General features: G+C 38.3%; 1 protein-coding gene and 1 pseudogene across 1 annotated transcript; both read right to left on the minus strand.

Annotated features, from left to right (window-relative positions):
* Window positions 1–11021: 11021 nt before the first annotated feature.
* On the minus strand, window positions 11022–11384 carry LOC140955165 (probable LRR receptor-like serine/threonine-protein kinase At1g53430). Its single transcript, XM_073406973.1, has one exon. It carries the CDS (start codon window positions 11382–11384, stop codon window positions 11022–11024), a length of 363 nt encoding a protein of 120 aa, XP_073263074.1.
* Window positions 11385–17739: 6355 nt separating this feature from the next.
* Window positions 17740–19604, minus strand: LOC118052606 (legumin B-like; annotated as a pseudogene).
* Window positions 19605–20990: the final 1386 nt, after the last annotated feature.

Raw genomic sequence — 20990 nt, forward strand, 5'->3', positions numbered from 1 at the left:
TCTAACTTTAGTACAGGTCCTGCCGTCCGAGACCCACCTTCGACGTCAATCAACCCCTAATATCACTGTCTAACTTTTTTTCTTTTTTGTCAGGGGTGACGTCTAAATCAAACCCTAATATCACTGTTTAACCCTTTTTATTTTTGTCATGGATGTTTGTATTGTCAAGGGTTTGTAAATTTGATAGGAGTTATTTTTTAAAATAAATTTTGTTAAAAAATATATTACGATAATATATTAAAATTTTTTTATATTAATAAAATATAAATTTTCCACAAAAGTAATGAAAAACAGGCTATATCGCAACCCAAAGACCCCTAGTATAGTTTTTCACAAAAGTCTCTTGGAGAGGATAAAGAAAAGAAATAACAAAAGGAAATGGTGAAAAAAGTTGAGGAATATTTTAGTTGTTTCTGTCGCACCCGACATCGCGGCGGCCTTAAAAATTAATTCTCGAATCTTTGGAAAGAACGGATTTCTGGCATCCTGTTCTTTAATGTGGATATTCTTGTTTAAGGAGTCGCCACCTAGTATTACGGTCACTAGGAACCCTGACTGGTCAACAGAGATTCTATGGTTCGGGACTGGTTACGTAAAAGGGAAGATATTATCACCCCTTAAACGTCCTGCCTGAGGCAGGCTGCATTGTTGTTTTCGTCTTAAATTGCTAAATGTTTATTAATTTATGTTATGAAAATTTGCTTATAATATTCCTGACTCTGGCGCCAGTGAATATTTAACTACGAATATTTCCAACTCTGGCGTTGGTAAATATTACGTAGCTATAAATTTAAATCAGTATTATTTTTTTATTCCCGACTCTGGTGCCAGTGAATAAATAAATAATAATACATTTATTATTTTTTTTTTTTGAAATGCACATATTTCTTATTTTTTCTAACTAAACAAAATTGAATAAACGAATAAAAATAATATAAACTTGAACCGGTATTTTTATTCCCGACTCTGGCGTCAGTGAATAAACCAATAAATTTATATTATTTTTATTCACGCATACACATTTTTATTTTTTATTTTTCCTACCTTTTTATTTTTCTGCTTTTTATTTTTATATTTTTATATTTTTTTGGGCTGTGCCCAGCCCAGCCCACATGGGCTGGGCTAAGCCCAGCCAGCCCGGCCCGGCCACTGGCCCAAGCCAGTGGCCCGGCTGGGCTCAGCAGCACTGTGCAAGTGAATTAAAATTCACTTGCACAGTGTAAGAGATGCTTAATTGAAAAGGAGAGCTTCTTACCTGGTCTGCGAGGCGATGGAGACAGTGGCGAAGCTCTGGCTGGCCGACTACATCCTCTGCTCTTCTCCTTCTTCTGCTTTCCTTTGTTCCTTTTGATTCTGTGCCCGTATACTTCAGTCTTCCTGCAGCTCCTCCTCCTCTCAGTCTCTTCCCCTCCGTTCGTCTGCTGTTCCTTTTCTTTTTGTTTTCTCAGTCCTTGCGATGAAGAACAGAGGACGTTGCTGGCTTCTCCTTTCGAAATTGGGTCTCGTTCTTTGCTCTGTTTGTGGCTTGCGTTTTATTGGTTCTTGACTCTGTCTTTCTGGGTTGAATCTTCAGCCTTGGTTCTGTATTTTTGTGTTGTGTTTGCGTTGTTCCGGCGACTTTTTTCTGGGTTTTTGTATTGGGTTTTCTTATGCAGGGACGTCTGCAGAGATGAAGGCAATAGCGGGAACAATTCTCTGTGTATAACTGGATTCCCTTCCTCTCCTTCTCTCTGTGTATGTTTTTGTTTGCTCTGTTTTTCTGGGTTTCTCTTTTTGTTATTTTTCTGGGTTTCTCTCCTCTTTCTTCTGCCCCCTTGGTGTATGGTTTTTAGTCTCTCATTTATAGAGATTTCCCAAGCTTGCCTCTAATCAGTCCTACCTTTGCAGGACTGTATCCTCCACGAACGAGATCGTGTGCAAAGGACTCGTTCCACGATTGAATTTGTTGCAGATTTTCAGGTCTCCGGTTGAATCGGGATAAGAAGATCACACGGTTGGTCCACCAGCCACGGCAGCGTTTCGGCAGCAACGGACTCCACCAGGAACGGCAACGTTTTCAAGTAACCCGTGGACAGTTTCAGTTTGACCCCCGAACATTGGAAATTTTGCAATTGGACCCCTGAGCAATTAAAACATTTCTTTTAATTTTGCCCCCTTTTGGATAAATTTCAATTAAATCCTTAAATTGGTGCACTTTTACAAAACAGTCCTTAATTCCTGGATTATTCAATTTGGTCCTTAATTAATTCTTTCAATTTTGCCCTTTTTGGATAAATTTCAATTAAATACCTGAATTTATTTAATTAATTAAATCAAAGTTTAATTAAGTCCTCAAACTTATTAATTCTTCTAATTTCATTAATTAAACTAATCCAAAATTTAAATAAATTTCCCAACTTATTAATTCTTCAATTTCTGATCAATTTACTCTCAAATTTGATAATTTTATCCATGAACTTTGAATTATTTGTTCAAAAATTGGGTTATGACAGTTGCCCCCTCTTTATAATATTTACTTACATAAAGATATTAGAAGATTTCATTTTCTTTTAGCTTTGTGTAGTAAATTTATAAAGAAAATCAGATACAGAAAGAATATTTGCTTCTTTTTTTATTTTTTTTTATTTTTTAGTTTTGAAAACTTTGAAAACAGTAGATTGATGTAGAAATCAAGAAACAAATCATTTGGGAGACGACCCTTTTTTTTTTTTGAAATGGATCAAATTGTTGTAGGGAACCTGCTCAATGATAAAAGAAACGCAAAGAATTTCACGAGTGGTCTAATTGTTCAAAGCGACCTGCCCAATGATTGAAAAATACGATGATTTTTTTCTCTTTTTTTCTCTTCTTTTTTTTTTTCTCTTTTTCTTTTGATGGTATGTTGTAATGGGTTACCGGCCTAAATGGTCACATTGTAATGGGTTACCTGCCCAGTATATGATGGTATGTTGTAATGGGTTACCGGCCCAAAGGGTCACATTGTAATGGGTTACCTGCCCAGTTGGTAAATTGTAATGGGTTACCAGCCCAGGTGGTCACATTGTAATGGGTTACCTGCCCAGTTGGTAAATTGTAATGGGTTACCAGCCCAGGTGGTCACATTGTAATGGGTTATCTGCCCAGTTGGTCACATTGTAATGGGTTACCTGCCCAGTTGGTATATTGTAATGGGTTACCAACCCAGATGGTCACATTGTAATGGGTTACCTGTCCAGTTGGTCACATTGTAATGGGTTACCTGCCCAGTGGAAAAATACAAGTTTTTTTTTTAGAATGGAGATAAGACGAGGGCTCGAAGGCGCGCTCAAATGGAGATAAGACGAGGGCTCGAAGGCGCGCTCGAATGGAGATAAGACGAGGGCTCGAAGGCGCGCTCCAATGGAGGTAGGATAGAAAATGCACTACCTTTGATGGTCGAGGGCTCGAAGGCGCGCTCGAAAATAAGACGAGGGCTCGAAGGCGCGCTCGAATGTAAGACGAGGGCTCGAAGGCGCGCTCGAATGGAGGTAGGATAGAAAATGCACTACCTTTGATGGTCGAGGGCTCGAAGGCGCGCTCGAATGGAGGTAGGATAGAAAATGCACTACCTGAGGTGGTCGAGGGCTCGAAGGCGTGCTCGAATGGAGGTAGGATAGAAAATGCACTACCTTTGATGGTCGAGGGCTTGAAGGCACGCTCGAAAAGAACTCAGACGAGGGCTCGAAAGCGCGCTCAAAAAGAAATAAGACGAGGGCTCGAATGGAGGTAGGATAGGAAATGCACTACCTATGATGGTCGAGGGCTCGAAGGCGCGCTCGAAAAGAAATAAGAGGAGGGCTCGAAGGCGCGCTCGAATGGAGGTAGGATAGGAAATGCACTACCTTTGATGGTCGAGGGCTCGAAGGCGCGCTTGAATGTAAGACGAGGGCTCGAAGGCGCGCTCGAATGGAGGTAGGATAGAAAATGCACTACCTTTGATGGTCGAGGGCTCGAAGGCGCTCTCGAAAAGAACTCAGACGAGGGCTCGAAGGCGCGCTCGAATGGAGGTAGGATAGGAAATGCACTACCTATGATGGTTGAGGCTGAAAAGTGGTGAAAAAATACAGAGATTTTTCTGGTGGCCTAATTCTCATGGGCGGCCTGCCCAGGTCGAAAAATTCTCAAAAATGAAAAATTTTTCAACAACAATTTTGATCTTTGGCCGTTTCAAGTTGGCCTTCCACTTGATGGATTTCATTGGAATTTTCTCATATGAAATTTGCAAAACTCATTGTCCAATGTCTCAAAGTTAAATGATATGCATGCATCTTTACCTGATTTGAAATATAGGCCCCCATTTCTTCATAGTCTTCTTGTTGATTGATTGGTGAGATCTTGCTAACTGATTTGAGTCATCTTTGTCGTTTAGCTTTCTAACCCACTCGAGTTAGCCCATGTAAGTCTATTTCCAAATTTGTTTGCACAACTCAGCATTTGTGGTGCCCATCGTGACCCACTTGCTTGCTAGAGATTTTCTTATTCGTCAAATAATTTGAGAGGATTATTCATTACCCCTCGTCTCACTGCTAAAAAACATTCGGTATCACTTGCTGAAAGGATCGAGCTGTCTTTTGTAAAGCAAAATGCCCCCTTGTCTTGTTGTAAGGGATGATAGATTTTCCTTAAACACAATGTTGTCCCCTTGTACTGGTCATTGCCCCCAAGTGTGCTATGTCACTGACTTAGATGAATAATGATTTTAAGAGGTCATTCTCTCATTTGGTGAAGGAATATGAGTCTGGAATGAATCTTGAAATCTTGATCTTGCATTTTGAAAACAAAATTTATTTCGATGTGAGTCTAAAATAATTTGCTTTTGAAATCTTGCAACTCCTTGGTTATTTTCTTTCTTGGAAAAGAGATTATTTGCTCTTGTGTTTGATAATGAGGTCTTCGGTGAAAATATGTCATGAGATGACCTTTTGTTTCGAAGTGAAGGGCTCGAGAAAAAGCTCGAGGTTTTGTAAGAGAAAAACTTGTCTCTTTTTTTAACATTTATTTTTATCAGCATGAATAATAATGAGTAGTTTATTCTTGATGTCATGAATCTTATGAAAAAGTATCTTTGCATTTTGAGAGCATTGTTTATTGTTCTAGATTGCTTGCTTGCTTGATTAGAAAGGACTTCTACAGGCACGTAACGTAGGCTGTGGTTTTTGGCTATGAAAGAAAAGGATTCATAAGGCTCAAAGAGTGTTTCAGGGTTCCAAAGACTGAAGATCACTATCAATAGTTTGACTCTTGACGTCATTCATAGTTCTTTTGCCGCTCTTCTTTGATTTGCTCCTTTTTGTCCTTTTTCATTGCTTTGCTAGAGCATACTCACTTTATCTTGGTTATCACTTTTTCTTGTGATTTAGGCATGCCCCCTAGCATTTGAGTTTCTTGGGCTCTTTTGCCTTTTGACTTTCTCACGGCTTTATCATCTTTCTTGATCATTGAAATTTCACTTGCCCTTTTTTTTTTTTCTTGTGAAGTGGGCATGATCCCTAGCATTTGTATTTCTTAGGCTCTTTTGCCTTTTGGCTTTCTCACGGCTTTATTGTTCTTCTTGATCATTGAAATTTTACTTGCCCCCAGTGTAGGGTGTGATCTTAGTCGGGATTTTTTTATGAAAAAAAAAAATTTATTCAGGCTCAAAAAGGGTTTGCAAGGGATGTACTTATTTTAGAACGTGAAAGGAATAACAAAGATGGCCTTTCCTCATTTCAAGCGCAAGCAGCTATGATCAATAAACTTTGACCTCATATAGTGTGATGGTTTATTCTTTGCAAAGATGCATTTCATGAGTTATGAGTAACAAGTTCACTACATACCATTATTCATACATTTAAAAACACATGATTCAAGAGTAATGGGGTAAGGGTGTTTATTCTTCTTCTTTTTTCACAATTGTTTTTCTAATTTAGTCACCTCAATGATGGAGTTGCTTGATTCACTTGTCATTCTACAAGTAGAATGTCAAAAATGTCGTTTTTGAATAAACATCAAATTATTTTTTGAACTCAAAATGCCAGATCAATTTTTTTCAAAACTCTAATAGGGAAACTGATTTTTTTGGTAAAAGAGATGAATTGCGTTTATGAGATCGCATAAGGCTTCAAAGATGTGTTTATGAATCTTTATAAGAAAACTATCTTAGAAAAAAAATGAATAATGCTAATCGTAAACACGATTGAATGACAAACTCATTATTTTCATTGAAACTTTAGAAAATAAGTTCAACAAGAAAGAACTTATGACAACATCTTGGGCTGTGAATACTGATAAGATAACATATAAAGGGGCTAAACATTTAGCGATCATTGATTGGAATTTCTGGAATATTTCAATCATTCATTCTCCTCGACAAGGGCATCTTTTCAACAGTCAATTGAAATCAAATGTAGATCATTCTCGACCTAATATCACCATAGCTTTATCTTCAAGATAGTTGATTTCTAGGAGTCGATGTGAAGCAATTAGCTATAGAAATGATAAGTGCCTTGGCAACCATCTTCAGTGAAACCGTTCTTCTCAGTCGGGTTAGCGATCTTACCTAACCCAATGGCTTGTTCAATCCTCTCAGCTACAACAACCAGGTCAGTAAAATATTGTGCAGAGCTTCTAACCAAGTATTCAAAGTATGGAGCTTTAAAGGTGTTGGAAAATAAACTGATCATTTCTTTTTCCAACATGGGAGGGTTAACTTGTGCAGCTACCTCACTCCATCTTCGGGCGTATTCTCTTATGGATTCTTTGTTATCCTTCTTCATAGCTTGCAAGCTTAACCGATCAGGGCCCACATCTATATTGAACTTATATTGCCTCATGAAGGCATCAACTAAATCCTTCCATTTTTTAACCTTGGTATTGTCCAACCGCATATACCAAGCGAGGGCAATATTACTCAGACTGTCTTGAAAGAAATGAATCAACAGTTTCTCATCATGAACCACCTCAGCCATTTTGTTGCAGTATGCTTTGAGATGAGTTATAAGGCATTGAGTTCCCGTATATTTAACAAATTCTGGCACTCTAAATTTTTTTGGGAATGACAACGTTGGGCACCAAACACATCTCAGCAGCCTTTATAGGATCATATAGGTGAATTCCCTCAAATGCCCTCATCCTTTGTTATAGGGCAATGAATTTGTTCAGCTCATCTTCTTTTACTATTTTGCCCTTTTGAGATTCATTCTCTGTAGAATCAATGGTAAACGCCATTCTCGTGGTGTATGCTGGATGAAAATGCATGGCTTGTTGAAAATCAGATGACAACCCATTTGCCCCCAGATTCTATAGATTGAAGGGATTTACAAGTATAGGTTCAGGCTGAGCTGTAAGTGTTGCTTTTCCGGATTTATCTCTCAAGGCCTGCTCGAGTAGACTAGTAAGCCTTACGACTTCTTCTTTAAGATTGTCCACCTTTTTTTGATGTTGGGCTTCCAACTGGGCTCTTTCTTCGTTTTTCATTTGTCTTTTCTCGAAAGGGTTTATTATATGTAGGTTTCAAATGGGAACCTATATTTCAACCTGTAAATATAAATCATGCAATTTATGCAAAAATGTTGATTCAATTAAAAATGTATATGGAATGCAGACACGTCCTTCACGGGATGACAACCTAATAGGAAGATCCTAATTGTTGAGTGCATCAAAGGGTTGGTCACTATCTAGTTTCAAAGGGTCTCTCGCATGCTCAGTGATCGTCCATGAAAGGTCGATATGAGGCTTACAAGTAGTGTGAAAATAGAGGCCCTGAGTAATATCAGTTTGGCATATCAACCACTTCCAAGTAAACAATCAAGCGAGAGTTGGATGGTTTCACGAGTCTTACCCAGGCTAAAGCCATTGGGGTACCGTTACTTTCCCACTTATCCTAGATTTTAAGGTGTGTGCTATCAACGTGATGCATGACAATATAAACATGGATGCATGCTAAAGCAGTAAATTCAAGAAAAATAAACAAATAAACATAACATAAAAAACATTATAACAATTGATAAACAAAAGGCAAAGCTTAGTCCATTAGTCCCCAGTGGAGTCGCCATTCTGTCGCACCCGACATCGCGGCGGCCTTAAAAATTAATTCTCGAATCTTTGGAAAGAACGGATTTCTGGCATCCTGTTCTTTAATGTGGATATTCTTGTTTAAGGAGTCGCCACCTAGTATTACGGTCACTAGGAACCCTGACTGGTCAACAGAGATTCTATGGTTCGGGACTGGTTACGTAAAAGGGAAGATATTATCACCCCTTAAACGTCATGCCTGAGGCAGGCTGCATTGTTGTTTTCGTCTTAAATTGCTAAATGTTTATTAATTTATGTTATGAAAATTTGCTTATAATATTCCTGACTCTGGCGCCAGTGAATATTTAACTACGAATATTTCCAACTCTGGCGTTGGTAAATATTACGTAGCTATAAATTTAAATCAGTATTATTTTTTATTCCCGACTCTGGTGCCAGTAAATAAATAAATAATAATACATTTATTATTTTTTTTTTTGAAATGCACATATTTCTTATTTTTTCTAACTAAACAAAATTGAATAAACGAATAAAAATAATATAAACTTGAACCGGTATTTTTATTCCCGACTCTGGCGTCAGTGAATAAACCAATAAATTTATATTATTTTTATTCACGCATACACATTTTTATTTTTTATTTTTCCTACCTTTTTATTTTTCTGCTTTTTATTTTTATATTTTTATATTTTTTTGGGCTGTGCCCAGCCCAGCCCACATGGGCTGGGCTAAGCCCAGCCAGCCCGGCCCGGCCACTGGCCCAAGCCAGTGGCCCGGCTGGGCTCAGCAGCACTGTGCAAGTGAATTAAAATTCACTTGCACAGTGTAAGAGATGCTTAATTGAAAAGGAGAGCTTCTTACCTGGTCTGCGAGGCGATGGAGACAGTGGCGAAGCTCTGGCTGGCCGACTACATCCTCTGCTCTTCTCCTTCTTCTGCTTTCCTTTGTTCCTTTTGATTCTGTGCCCGTATACTTCAGTCTTCCTGCAGCTCCTCCTCCTCTCAGTCTCTTCCCCTCCGTTCGTCTGCTGTTCCTTTTCTTTTTGTTTTCTCAGTCCTTGCGATGAAGAACAGAGGACGTTGCTGGCTTCTCCTTTCGAAATTGGGTCTCGTTCTTTGCTCTGTTTGTGGCTTGCGTTTTATTGGTTCTTGACTCTGTCTTTCTGGGTTGAATCTTCAGCCTTGGTTCTGTATTTTTGTGTTGTGTTTGCGTTGTTCCGGCGACTTTTTTCTGGGTTTTTGTATTGGGTTTTCTTATGCAGGGACGTCTGCAGAGATGAAGGCAATAGCGGGAACAATTCTCTGTGTATAACTGGATTCCCTTCCTCTCCTTCTCTCTGTGTATGTTTTTGTTTGCTCTGTTTTTCTGGGTTTCTCTTTTTGTTATTTTTCTGGGTTTCTCTCCTCTTTCTTCTGCCCCCTTGGTGTATGGTTTTTAGTCTCTCATTTATAGAGATTTCCCAAGCTTGCCTCTAATCAGTCCTACCTTTGCAGGACTGTATCCTCCACGAACGAGATCGTGTGCAAAGGACTCGTTCCACGATTGAATTTGTTGCAGATTTTCAGGTCTCCGGTTGAATCGGGATAAGAAGATCACACGGTTGGTCCACCAGCCACGGCAGCGTTTCGGCAGCAACGGACTCCACCAGGAACGGCAACGTTTTCAAGTAACCCGTGGACAGTTTCAGTTTGACCCCCCGAACATTGGAAATTTTGCAATTGGACCCCTGAGCAATTAAAACATTTCTTTTAATTTTGCCCCCTTTTGGATAAATTTCAATTAAATCCTTAAATTGGTGCACTTTTACAAAACAGTCCTTAATTCCTGGATTATTCAATTTGGTCCTTAATTAATTCTTTCAATTTTGCCCTTTTTGGATAAATTTCAATTAAATACCTGAATTTATTTAATTAATTAAATCAAAGTTTAATTAAGTCCTCAAACTTATTAATTCTTCTAATTTCATTAATTAAACTAATCCAAAATTTAAATAAATTTCCCAACTTATTAATTCTTTAATTTCTGATCAATTTACTCTCAAATTTGATAATTTTATCCATGAACTTTGAATTATTTGTTCAAAAATTGGGTTATGACAGTTTCATATATGCATTATGTGTTTACCTGTAATATAAAATATAATTTATGAAAAAATTAAGATAGAATACTGCCCTAAGTAATTTTCTCAATAAAAAAATTAAAGAGTTAATTATGTTGTTTCTAGCTGTGCAACTTCTAAAATTAAAATAAACAATTTCAAGGATTGTGATGTATTAAAAAATTATTTTAATTTAATAATTTAAATTATTAAATAATATTTTAAAATATAATTTATATTATTTTCTAACCCTTTAAGTTTTTTTTATTTTGTAAAAATGAGTATTACTCGTTTAAAAGGGATAGTGCAACCCTTTATTTTATTTTCTTTTAAGATTGTGTTGGTAAAAACAATGCTACCTATTGAATTTTAGACTGTCGTTGTTTCCATTAAAATTCAATAAGTTATATTAATGGAATATCACGACAGCTTTGATAATTATTTTGTAGGGGGTAAAAAATATTATGATTGCACTAATTTTTATTTTTATTTCTATTTTTTTAACAAAAAAACCCTTGAGATTTCACATGGTTTATGTTATTTTTTATCCAATTTTTTTTCATAAAATTAAAAATTGATAAACCAATTGAGAAAGATAGTGTTTATTTTTGCAGTCAAATAATATTTTTTAAATATTCTGAATTTTTTATGTTTTTGAATGTTTTTACAGTAATAATATCAAAATAATTTTTTTTATATTTTTTAAAAAAAACCACTTTAAACATCGTAATTCCAAACACTGTAATAAACCTATCCTATGACTTATGTCAAGTCATATACAGCTTATTTGAAGATATATATTTAATTCTATACAAAGTGAAACTCATTTCAGTTGTAAGATTGCGACTCTGAGAAGACTATTAATGGGCATCCGTACATGTTAGAATCATAATTAATGATCACGATACAGATCCTGGGCTGATGAAGATGAAGGACCATCCCATAGTGTTCTATCTGATGAACGCACGAGGGACTGAGTTTCGTCGATACTCAGGACTGAAGATTGATCAGAGTTGCCTTGGAAACTCTGAGAGTTGCCTTGGAAACTCTTAAACCTCAATGAATCGCCAAACGTACTTGGATCCACGACGACTAATTCCTGAACATCACCCTTTCCTTCAAGCATTCTTACTACGGCAGACATTGTAGGTCTAAGTGCGGGAGATTGGTTTGTGCATAGCAGTGCTACTTTAATCATCCTAGCTGCTTCTTTCTTGTTGAATTCAGACCCTAATCTTGGATCAACAAGCTCCATTATGTCTCCATTTTGTTGTATAGTACGTAGATAAGTGGCCTGCAGCGAAATTCTCTGTGTGGTGCTTTCACTATGAAGGCTGGCAATGGTGGGGCTATATGGCTGGCGATCAGTGATCTATGACAGTTTTTCTGTCTTGTATTTTGATAATTTTATTACTATATTACCCATTCAAATCTACTAGTGATCTACGCTGGGCAATTATTCATTAGGGGTTCTCTTGGGATTTAGATGACTTTCATAGTTAATTGTTATAAATTATATTTTATTTAATAGTTTAAGTTATTAGATTGAATTGGTTTTTTAATATGGTATTATAGTCTTGATAATCAAGTCATCACGAGTTTTAATCTTATTATTTATATTTATTTCATAAAAATTAATTATAAGGTAGTATGAGCCTGTGTAAATTTTAAATTCAAATAACTTTCACTATTGAATTGAATTAACTGTTGATATTAATTGACTGACTGTATATTAGTATACAATAGTTGAGAATAATAGAATGTGTTAGGTTGTGCCTTAGCCAACCTTCCTATTTATATAGAGGCAGCAGAACACTGTAGTAACTGTAATGATTACAACATCCTATATTAGAATCCTATTCTGATAGATACATGAGTAATTGTAATGATTACAATATCCTATATTAGAATCATATGCTCTAATATGCCCTCTCAAGATGAGGGTGGGGGATCAACCCGAAGCTTGAATCGAAAAGCAGTAAAGGATGCAACAGGAAGCGGTTTAGTGAAGACATCAGCAAGTTGATCCCGAGAGGGAACAAAACGAATCTGAATTTCTTTCTTGGCAACACGGTCACGGACAAAGTGATAATCCACTTCAACATGCTTAGTACGAGCATGGAAGATAGGATTTGCTGAGAGATAGGTAGCACCAAGATTATCACACCAAATGGTAGGGGCAGAGACTGAGGGAACCTGCAAATCTGTTAACATGTATTGAAGCCAAATGACTTCAGCGGTACCATCAGCAAGGGCTTTATACTCAGCCTCAGTAGAGGAGCGAGCAACAATGCGTTGTTTGCTGAATTTCTAAGAAATAGGTGTCTGACCAAAAAAGACAAGATAGCCGCATGTAGACTTGCGATCATCAATACTACCAGCCCAATCTGCATTTGTAAAGCCATGTAGAGCAAAAGAGGAGCCTCGAGTGATATGGAAACCATAAGATGCCGTACCTTTAAGATAACGTAAAATACGTTTGACAGCGGCCCAATGAGAACCTACAGGAGCATGCATAAACTGACAGACTCTGTTAACAGCAAAACATATATCTGGACGGGTGAAGGTAAGATATTGAAGAGCACCCACGATTTGACAAAATCATGTAGGATCAGAGAATGAATGATCCGGTAATAAAATGACTTTCAAAAGGGAGACTGGAGTATCAACTGGTTTGCAGGAAGTCATACTAGCTCAGGTGAGGATGTCAAGAATATATTTATGTTAACGCAACATTAAACCCATACTGGTAGACTGAACTTCAATACCTAGAAAGTAGTGAACAACACCTAAGTCACGAAGCTTGAACTCAGAGCTGAGTAACTGTATAAGGTGATGGAGCATAGCAGAGTTGCTACCCGTGAGCAGAATATCATCAACATACATCAGGAGATAAAAGATATTAGTACCATCATATAAGATAAACAGGGAGGTGTTAACCTTGGAAGCTTGAAAACCAATGGAGAGCAAAAAATCACTTAGACGAGTGTACCATGTTCTCGGTGCCTGTTTCAAACCATACAATGATTTGTGCAATCTGCACACATGAGATGGAAGAGAAGAGTCAACGAAACCTGGAGGCTATTTCATGTAGACCTCTTCAGTAAGAACACCATTGAGGAAGGCATTATGAATATCAAGCTGATGAATCTTCCAATTTCATGAAACCGCGATAGAGAAAACCAATCGGACAGTGGCCTGCTTAATAACTGGACTGAAGGTTTCAGAATAATCAATACCTTCCTGCTGGGTAAAACCTCTAGCAACAAGGCGCGCCTTATAGCGCTCAATACTACCATCAACACGATGTTTGATCCGATATACCCATCTACTGCCAACAACGTTCATCGAAGGATGAAATGGAACCAAAGACCAAGTGCGATTTTCGCATAAAGCAGCGATCTCATCACACATAACATTATGCCAAACTGCATACCGGTCAGCATCAGAGAATGCAAAAGGCTCAGAAGAGGGAGAATACAGTACCCGTGTGGAGGTAGAAGTAGCAGCAGCAGAAGCAACCAAATTAGCTATCTTCTGCTGCCGCGGTCTAAAAGTCATAGGATGTCTGTTGTGTGCTGATGGAGACGCAGGGGAAGACGGTTGTAGTGAGGAGACCTGTGGCAGTTGATAAGAAGACAAATCAACCATAAGTTGCAGACCAGCGGGAGAGGATGATAAAGAAGCAGCCTCAAGCACAGGACTATCAGCAGAGGAGGGGCTGGAGGTAGAGACTGAAGCTGCAGGAGTGCTGGCCAGGGAGGGCGAAGCAAAGGAGGGACTAGAAAGTGCCCCAAGACCATGAGAAGAGGAGACCAATTGACGATCTGAACCTACATAATAAGGGTTAGATAAACAAGCATGGGATGATGGCCATGGAATGGGTGGAAGCTGTGGTCAAATGGCTGTTTGGAGTGGCAAAGTGGAGTGTTGTGGGCTGTTTGGGTGGCTAGTGAAAGTGGGTGGTGGTGGGTGATTTAACAAATTTGGGAGGGTAACAGTAGTGGGTGGGGTGGGGGTTGTGGTGGAGACCTTTGCAATCTGTTCAGAATTATCAAATGGAAACACATGTTCATGGAAGTGGACATGACGGGAAATATAAATACGGTGAGATGCAATGTCAAGACATCGATAACCAAGATGCAAGGAACTATATCCAAAAAACACACATGGAGAGGAATGAAAATCCAATTTATGATTATTATATGGACGCAGAAAAGGAAAACAGAGACACCCAAAGGTACACAAAAAATGATAATCAGGAGACCGTTGAAATAAACAATCAAACAGAGAGCGATGGGCAAGAATAGGAGTAGGCATACGATTTATAAGATAAACAGAGGTTTCAAAAGCATAATTCCAGAATCGAAAAGGTGCTTTACATTGCCCTAAAAGAGTAAGACCTGTTTCCACAATATGCCTATGACGACGCTCTACTGTTCCATTTTGTTCATGAGTGTGGGGACAAATCAGACGATGATGAATACCAATGGTCTGAAAAAATATGGATAGTTTTCGGTATTCACCATCCCAATCAGTTTGAACAGATTTTATTTTTAATGAAAATTAACGTTCGACAAGAGTCTGAAATTGATGAAAAACAGAGTAAACATCAGATTTGGCAACGAGAGGATAATACCATACATATTTAGTATAAGCATCAACAAAGATAAAAAAAAATAACAATAGCCATCTGAAGAAAAAAGAGGAGCAGGGCCCCATACATCACTAAAAATTAATTCAAGTGGAGTAGAAGTTTTGTGACCCGTAGGTCCTAAAGACAAAGGCGATGATTTTCCTAAAGGACAACTTTGACATTGAAAATTAAGATGTTTGTTATTACAAATGATCTTATTTTTCGAGATTAACAATTGAAAAATACGTGAAGTAGGATGACCTAGTCGACGATGCCATAAATTGGCAGAGGCAGAAGTGTAGGGAGACCAATAGGCTTGAGGAACTGACGTGACGGAAGACTTGGTCAGGGCATAGAGACCATCTTTACTCTGACCTAAGAGAAGGACTTCTTGGGTGTTGAAATCCTTAACATAAAACACATGAGGGTGAAATTCAAAATAAACTTTATTATCAAGACAAAATTTCTGAACAGAGAGCAGAGGTTTTGTGATTGCAGGAACATGAAGAACATTAGATAAGGTGAAAGAACGATGTGGTGTATATATTTTTGTATGACCAAGATGAGATATAGGAAGGCCCTTACCATCACCAATATGCAAATTATCATTACCAAGATACGATTCTGAAGCGGTCAAGGTGGCAAGATCAGGTGTGACGTGTTAATTGGCACCAATATTTGGAAACCAATCAACAGAACCGGTTGAGGAGAGATTGCGCTGCACCAGGTTGGCAGTAGGTTGTTGGCCATAGCTTCGCTGCTAGAATTGAGGGCAATAGAGAGCTGTATGGCCGAAATTCTGACACAATTGGCAGCGTGGATTATGCCCCCTATTGTGCTGCCAAGAGCCCTGCCTATTGTCACCAAAGGAGGAATTTTGGAAGCTGCGGTGATCAGTTCTGGAGCCAGCAAATCGGTTGCCTCTGCTGTTGGACTGGTTAGGATGCCATCCACCGTTGAAGTGGCCCTTACTACGGCCAGAATTGCCAAAAGTCTGGCGCTGTGCAACAAGAGCAGAAGATGGAATGCTGGGTGTGGGCAGCAGAGGAGCATGTATGGCAGCAGAAGATTTGTGAAGAAATTCATGTGTGAGGAGATGGTTGTGAAGATCTGCATATGATAAAGGTTCAGCCTTGGTAATAAGACTGGTAACTAAGTCTTTAAACTCTCCCCTAAGACCACGAAACACATATAAATTGAAATCTTCATGCGAAACTAGCCGACTAGCAGCGACCAATTCATCAAATAAGGCCTTCGCTTTTTGCATAAATTGAGTTACTGATTCATCACCCTGTCGAAGATCCTGAAGAGAGTCGTGAAGTTGCATAATACGAGAGTTGGAGGTGGAAGCGAGAGCTCGCTCAAGAGTACCCCAAGCTGAACAAGAACTTTGACAGCCAACAACAAGATGCAAAACTTCCATAGATAGGGAGGAAAGAAGAGCACTTAGAATGAGTTGGTCCTGTTGTTTCCAGGTTTGAAAAAGCGGATTTACCTGAAGAGAGATACCATCATGGGCAAGAACATGTGTTGATGGACATGTGTTGGAGCCATCAACAAAACCAAAAACTCCTTGGCCTATGAGATAAGGCAGCATTTGCATATGCCAATATAAATAATTGGTGTTTGTTAATTTGAGGGAGATGACTTGATGAGTGTGAGAAATGGAGATAATGCTTGCGACAGTAGAGGCAATAGAGGTAGCAGACGTGGGCTGCAAGAGGAGGCGTTCACCAGCCATGGCAGAGGAGAATCCAGGTGGTGACGCAGCAGAGGAAAGCAGAGGAGGCGCTGCAAGAGAAGAGGGCTGCACTGTCGGAGAAAAAGAAAGCTGGATTGCTAGTGTTGCAGAATTTGAAGATGCATGTGGCGGCTGTTCTATTGAAGAAGGGAGGCTGGGAGAGAAAATTAGGTTTAATTTATTTTAGGGTTTTGTGGCTATGATACCAAGTTGAGAATAATAGAATGTGTTAGGTTGTGCCTTAGCCAACCTTCCTATTTATATAGAGGCAATAGAACACTACAGTAACTATAATGATTACAACATTCTATATTAGAATCCTATTCTGATAGATACATGAGTAACTGTAATGATTACAACATCCTATATTAGAATCATATTCTCTAATAACAATGAAGAAGAAAGGAGATGAGGAGATTTTAATTTAATTTATTTAGTTCTCTTTTTATCATGGATTTGAAAATAAGAAAATAAACCCTATAATGATTACAACATCCTATATTAGAATCCTATTCTCTAATAACAATGAAGAAGAAAGGAGATGAGGAGATTTTAATTTAATTTGTTTAGTTCTCTTTTTATCATGGATTTGAAAATAAGAAAATAAACCCAAGTGTAAGAAACTAAAGGACTTGGAACATGGAAGAAGAAGATGCTAAAATGATGGTAGGAGGAAGAGGAAAATGAAGAAATTACAAGGAACTTTAGTCATTAAATCAATCATTGTTGCAAATACTAGCATGTTGGACTCAAGGCATCAGTATGTATATATACATGATGGCAATGTTATTATACAAACCTGAAGTAGTAGCGGTAGCTGGAAGAACTTTTGTCCAGGATAAGTAAAAAAATTGAAAAATTAATTAAATTGAAAAAATAAAAAAAATAAATGAAAAACAAACTGTAAAAAAAACCAATAAAAATTTAAAAAAAATTGATCAGATTAGTTTTTTAAACCTAGAAAAAAAAAAAAACAAACCCAAACTAAAAAATCGAGCCAAACTAGTTTAAACTGGTTTTTATTTTAAAAAATTAAACCGAACCAAACCGGAATTGATTGGCTTGGAAAAAAAAAAACAATATCAAGAAAAGAAAGCAAACATTTCATTTCCCGCATAAAACATGCATAGTACAAGGTTCCATACAAGACTACATTACATGCCCTCTTAGGCTTATTTCATTCTCTACTGATTTAGACAAACAGCCTCTTGCTTGTTCAGCTTACAATTGCATTCATGCAATCTCATCACTCCTTCCAGACTGTGAAGGACTAAAAACGCTAACTTCCTCCCTGTTGTTCTTAAGCCTCCTAGCATCTTCCCTTGAGATCTGGAATGAATTTGCCACCACTTCCACCGGCAAGCCTCGGATGGTGGAGACACGTCCAGCCAATTGATTCACTTGTGCATTGTCGTTGGTTTTAAATGATACCCACTCGAACCCTTGGTTTCCTGCCTTCTTCACTACTGCAAAGCTTTGTGGTGCTGTAACTACTTGACCCTCGCGGACTTCTCCATCAAATATCGTTTGTCCATTGTCTCCAACAATCTGAATCCTTCCATTTCCCCTGGTGATGTAGATTATGCTGTGGGCATTCATATTCCAGTGTGGTGACATCAAAGCGTTCTACAGTGCATGATCGCGTTCAATGTACGTACATTAGTAGGAAATTCACAATAAATTAAGCACAGCATGTATATACTACAAGGGATTACTATATACATCGCCAATGAAACAATTTTGATCCACATGAACCCAGTTTGTGAGGGTTTTTTTTTTTGTAACTAGAGAAATTGTTGTAACGTCAAGAAAAAAAATTCAATGAAGGGTGCATAGACTTTCTTACCGGGTAGAGTACACCTCTCTCAACACTAAGCTGGACAGATCGAAGGATAGGGAGATTGAGGTTGTTGACAGTGGTGAGGCGTCCAGCGCGTGGATTAAAGAAATCAGCACGTTCTGGGTCATTGATGTTGTGCTTCAACCTAGCAGTACAGAAAGTTTCCTCTATGCCATTGAATCTGCCACCTCGTCCCCTTCGGTGTTCAATTTCACGTTCTTCTTCCTCTCGGCTCTGATGTGGACTTACCACCTGAAGCTCATGCTCAGCTCGGACAATGATGCCTCTGTTATCTTTTTCGTTCCTCATGCTTCTTGCTAGTCTGGTGTCAATGTTGAAAGCTTCTGCCAGGATTTGCTAATCGAAGCCGCCGAAGACATTGCGGTTTCTGTCTTGCTGGTGTCTCCGACTTTCATCTTCGTCTTGGCGTCCACGTTGACCTTCAAACTGGTCTCTCTGGTATGAGCTTCTTTGGCTTTGCAATTCTCGTTGTGGGTTGCCAGCAAGGAAGAAATTCTGAAATGGCACATTAATGTTTGCTTATAAAGTCATCCTTGTTTGCTTGTTACATGATATCGCACGCTTGAATTTTTGTGATTCTTACCCTGAAATCCTGATCAAGCTGGTTGGCAGGATTGCTTGTGTCAAGAAGTTGAACAAGAACGAGAGGTGAATCACCATTGTTATAAAACCAATCAGCAACTCCCGAAGGCAAGGCAACTACATCACCCTCTCTTACTTGTCGAACCTTCTGGTGCTGGTCTTCGGAGCTTTGACTTCCATCTCGAGAAAACTGCCCTGATGATTGGAATGTCTCTGGACAGCCTGGGAATACAGCTCCCTGAATGCCCCTTCCTACATTGACACCAACAGAAGTATATTAATTAATTGTAACTGTGAAATGGTAAAGAATATTTAAGCGCATACCTTGCTCTACATAGACAAGCTTAGGGGTATTAGTGTATGCAGGCAACAAGAGGCCTCGCTTTTGAATGGTATGGCGGATAACTGCAACACCAGCACATTCAAACTGCTCATCATTTTCGTCCCAAATTTCAGTGACACCAGCCTCTGATTTAATCCTCCGAGCAGGCTCGAGGGCATTGATCCTCTGAAGTTGGCATTCGCTATGTTGAGAGCTGCGTCGTCGCGCTTGTTGCTGGTCATGTCGCGAGGTCACTTGCTCTATCTGAGCAAAGCAACAATTGAAGAGAACAAGAAAGCAAAGTGTAAGAGAAAACAAATTAGAGGAAGACATGCTTGTTCAAACTCTTTCGTATGGTACTGTGTTATGGCAAGATTAAGGGCCCTGGTATTTATAGGCGAAATAGTGTGGGCTTGAGGATTTGGGACGTGGCGAAAATAGTTAGGACTAGAGTTTCTATTGATGCTTTCTGCATGTACATTTGTCCTTTCGATTCGCATGTCTGCAAATGCTCTTTCTTGCTTACACGTACATTTTCTTCATGGGTACGTGGTGATTCGAACATCTTTGGTGTAAATGGTGGGCGTTATGTTCGATGAACGCTTAAAGACATAGAGGGATGCACAAGGACTGTTTTATGGATTTGTTCCATGGCTAGCAGCTTCAATCGTTTGTAGTTGAGTTTGTCCTGTATATGTATTTCTTCCGGTTGGTATGTTTTTGTAATTTTTTTTTTTTGGGTTTTGTGTAAATGTATGCAATTTAAGATTATCTACCAATGAGAAAAAAAAATAAAAAATTCAGAATGGATTTATAAGTTTTTTTAAGAGGTTAACCAATAACACTTAATTAAACTTGTTTAATTAATATTTGCGACTAATATAAAGCTTGATTGAAGTTCATCAAAGTACTTGGCGATTTCCCTAATATCATCATTCCATTACTAACATCATCAAGAAATGACACCATTAGGAGGTGGCTCATGGTAAAAGCTTGGAATTAAGAGATTTGCTCCCTCTGTAGTCTCAGGTTCGAGCCTTGTGGTTGCTCATATGATGTTCACTGGAGGCTTACATGAGCGTTAACTTCAAGGCCCGTGGAATTAGTTGAGGTGCGCGCAAGCTGGCCCGGACACCCACGTTAATCCAGAAAAAAAATGACACCATTAATGGGTTTGAATGGGTGGCGGTGGCAAGTAGAGCATCAGTACGTATTAGAGACTTTTGGTGCTACCAAAATTTGTTGTGGCTTCCTTTAATCAATTATAAATGATCGAAATGGTTTGAGGACTAAAAACTCTTGAACTCCAATTCAATGAAATGAAAGAACATGTTAAGCATATTTGACAATTTAAAACTACAAATTAAGATCCCCCATGGACAAAAAGTGAACCACGAAAAAAAAAGAAGAAGAAATATGAGAACCTATGTTGTCCACGTTTCGCTGTGGGCTGAGCAAATTTTTTTTTTTTATGTAAAAAAATCTGAGTAATATGAAAGAAAAAATAATAACAAAAAATAAACTAACAAAAAAAAGAGATAAAAAGAACAATATTTGAGCATATTCGTAATGTCAAACAAATCAATGTTAACTGAATAAAAGGACAATCATAAAAAGTAAAACTTTAAAATAAAGAAGAAGAAGAAGAAAATATCAACTTCAAAAAAGAAAAAAAAAACCAAAAAAACTCAGACGAACCTCATAAACCTAGTTTAATCT

The sequence above is a fragment of the Populus alba genome, chromosome 19 (genome assembly GCF_005239225.2).
Source record: "Populus alba chromosome 19, ASM523922v2, whole genome shotgun sequence".
Lineage (NCBI taxonomy): Eukaryota > Viridiplantae > Streptophyta > Magnoliopsida > Malpighiales > Salicaceae > Populus > Populus alba.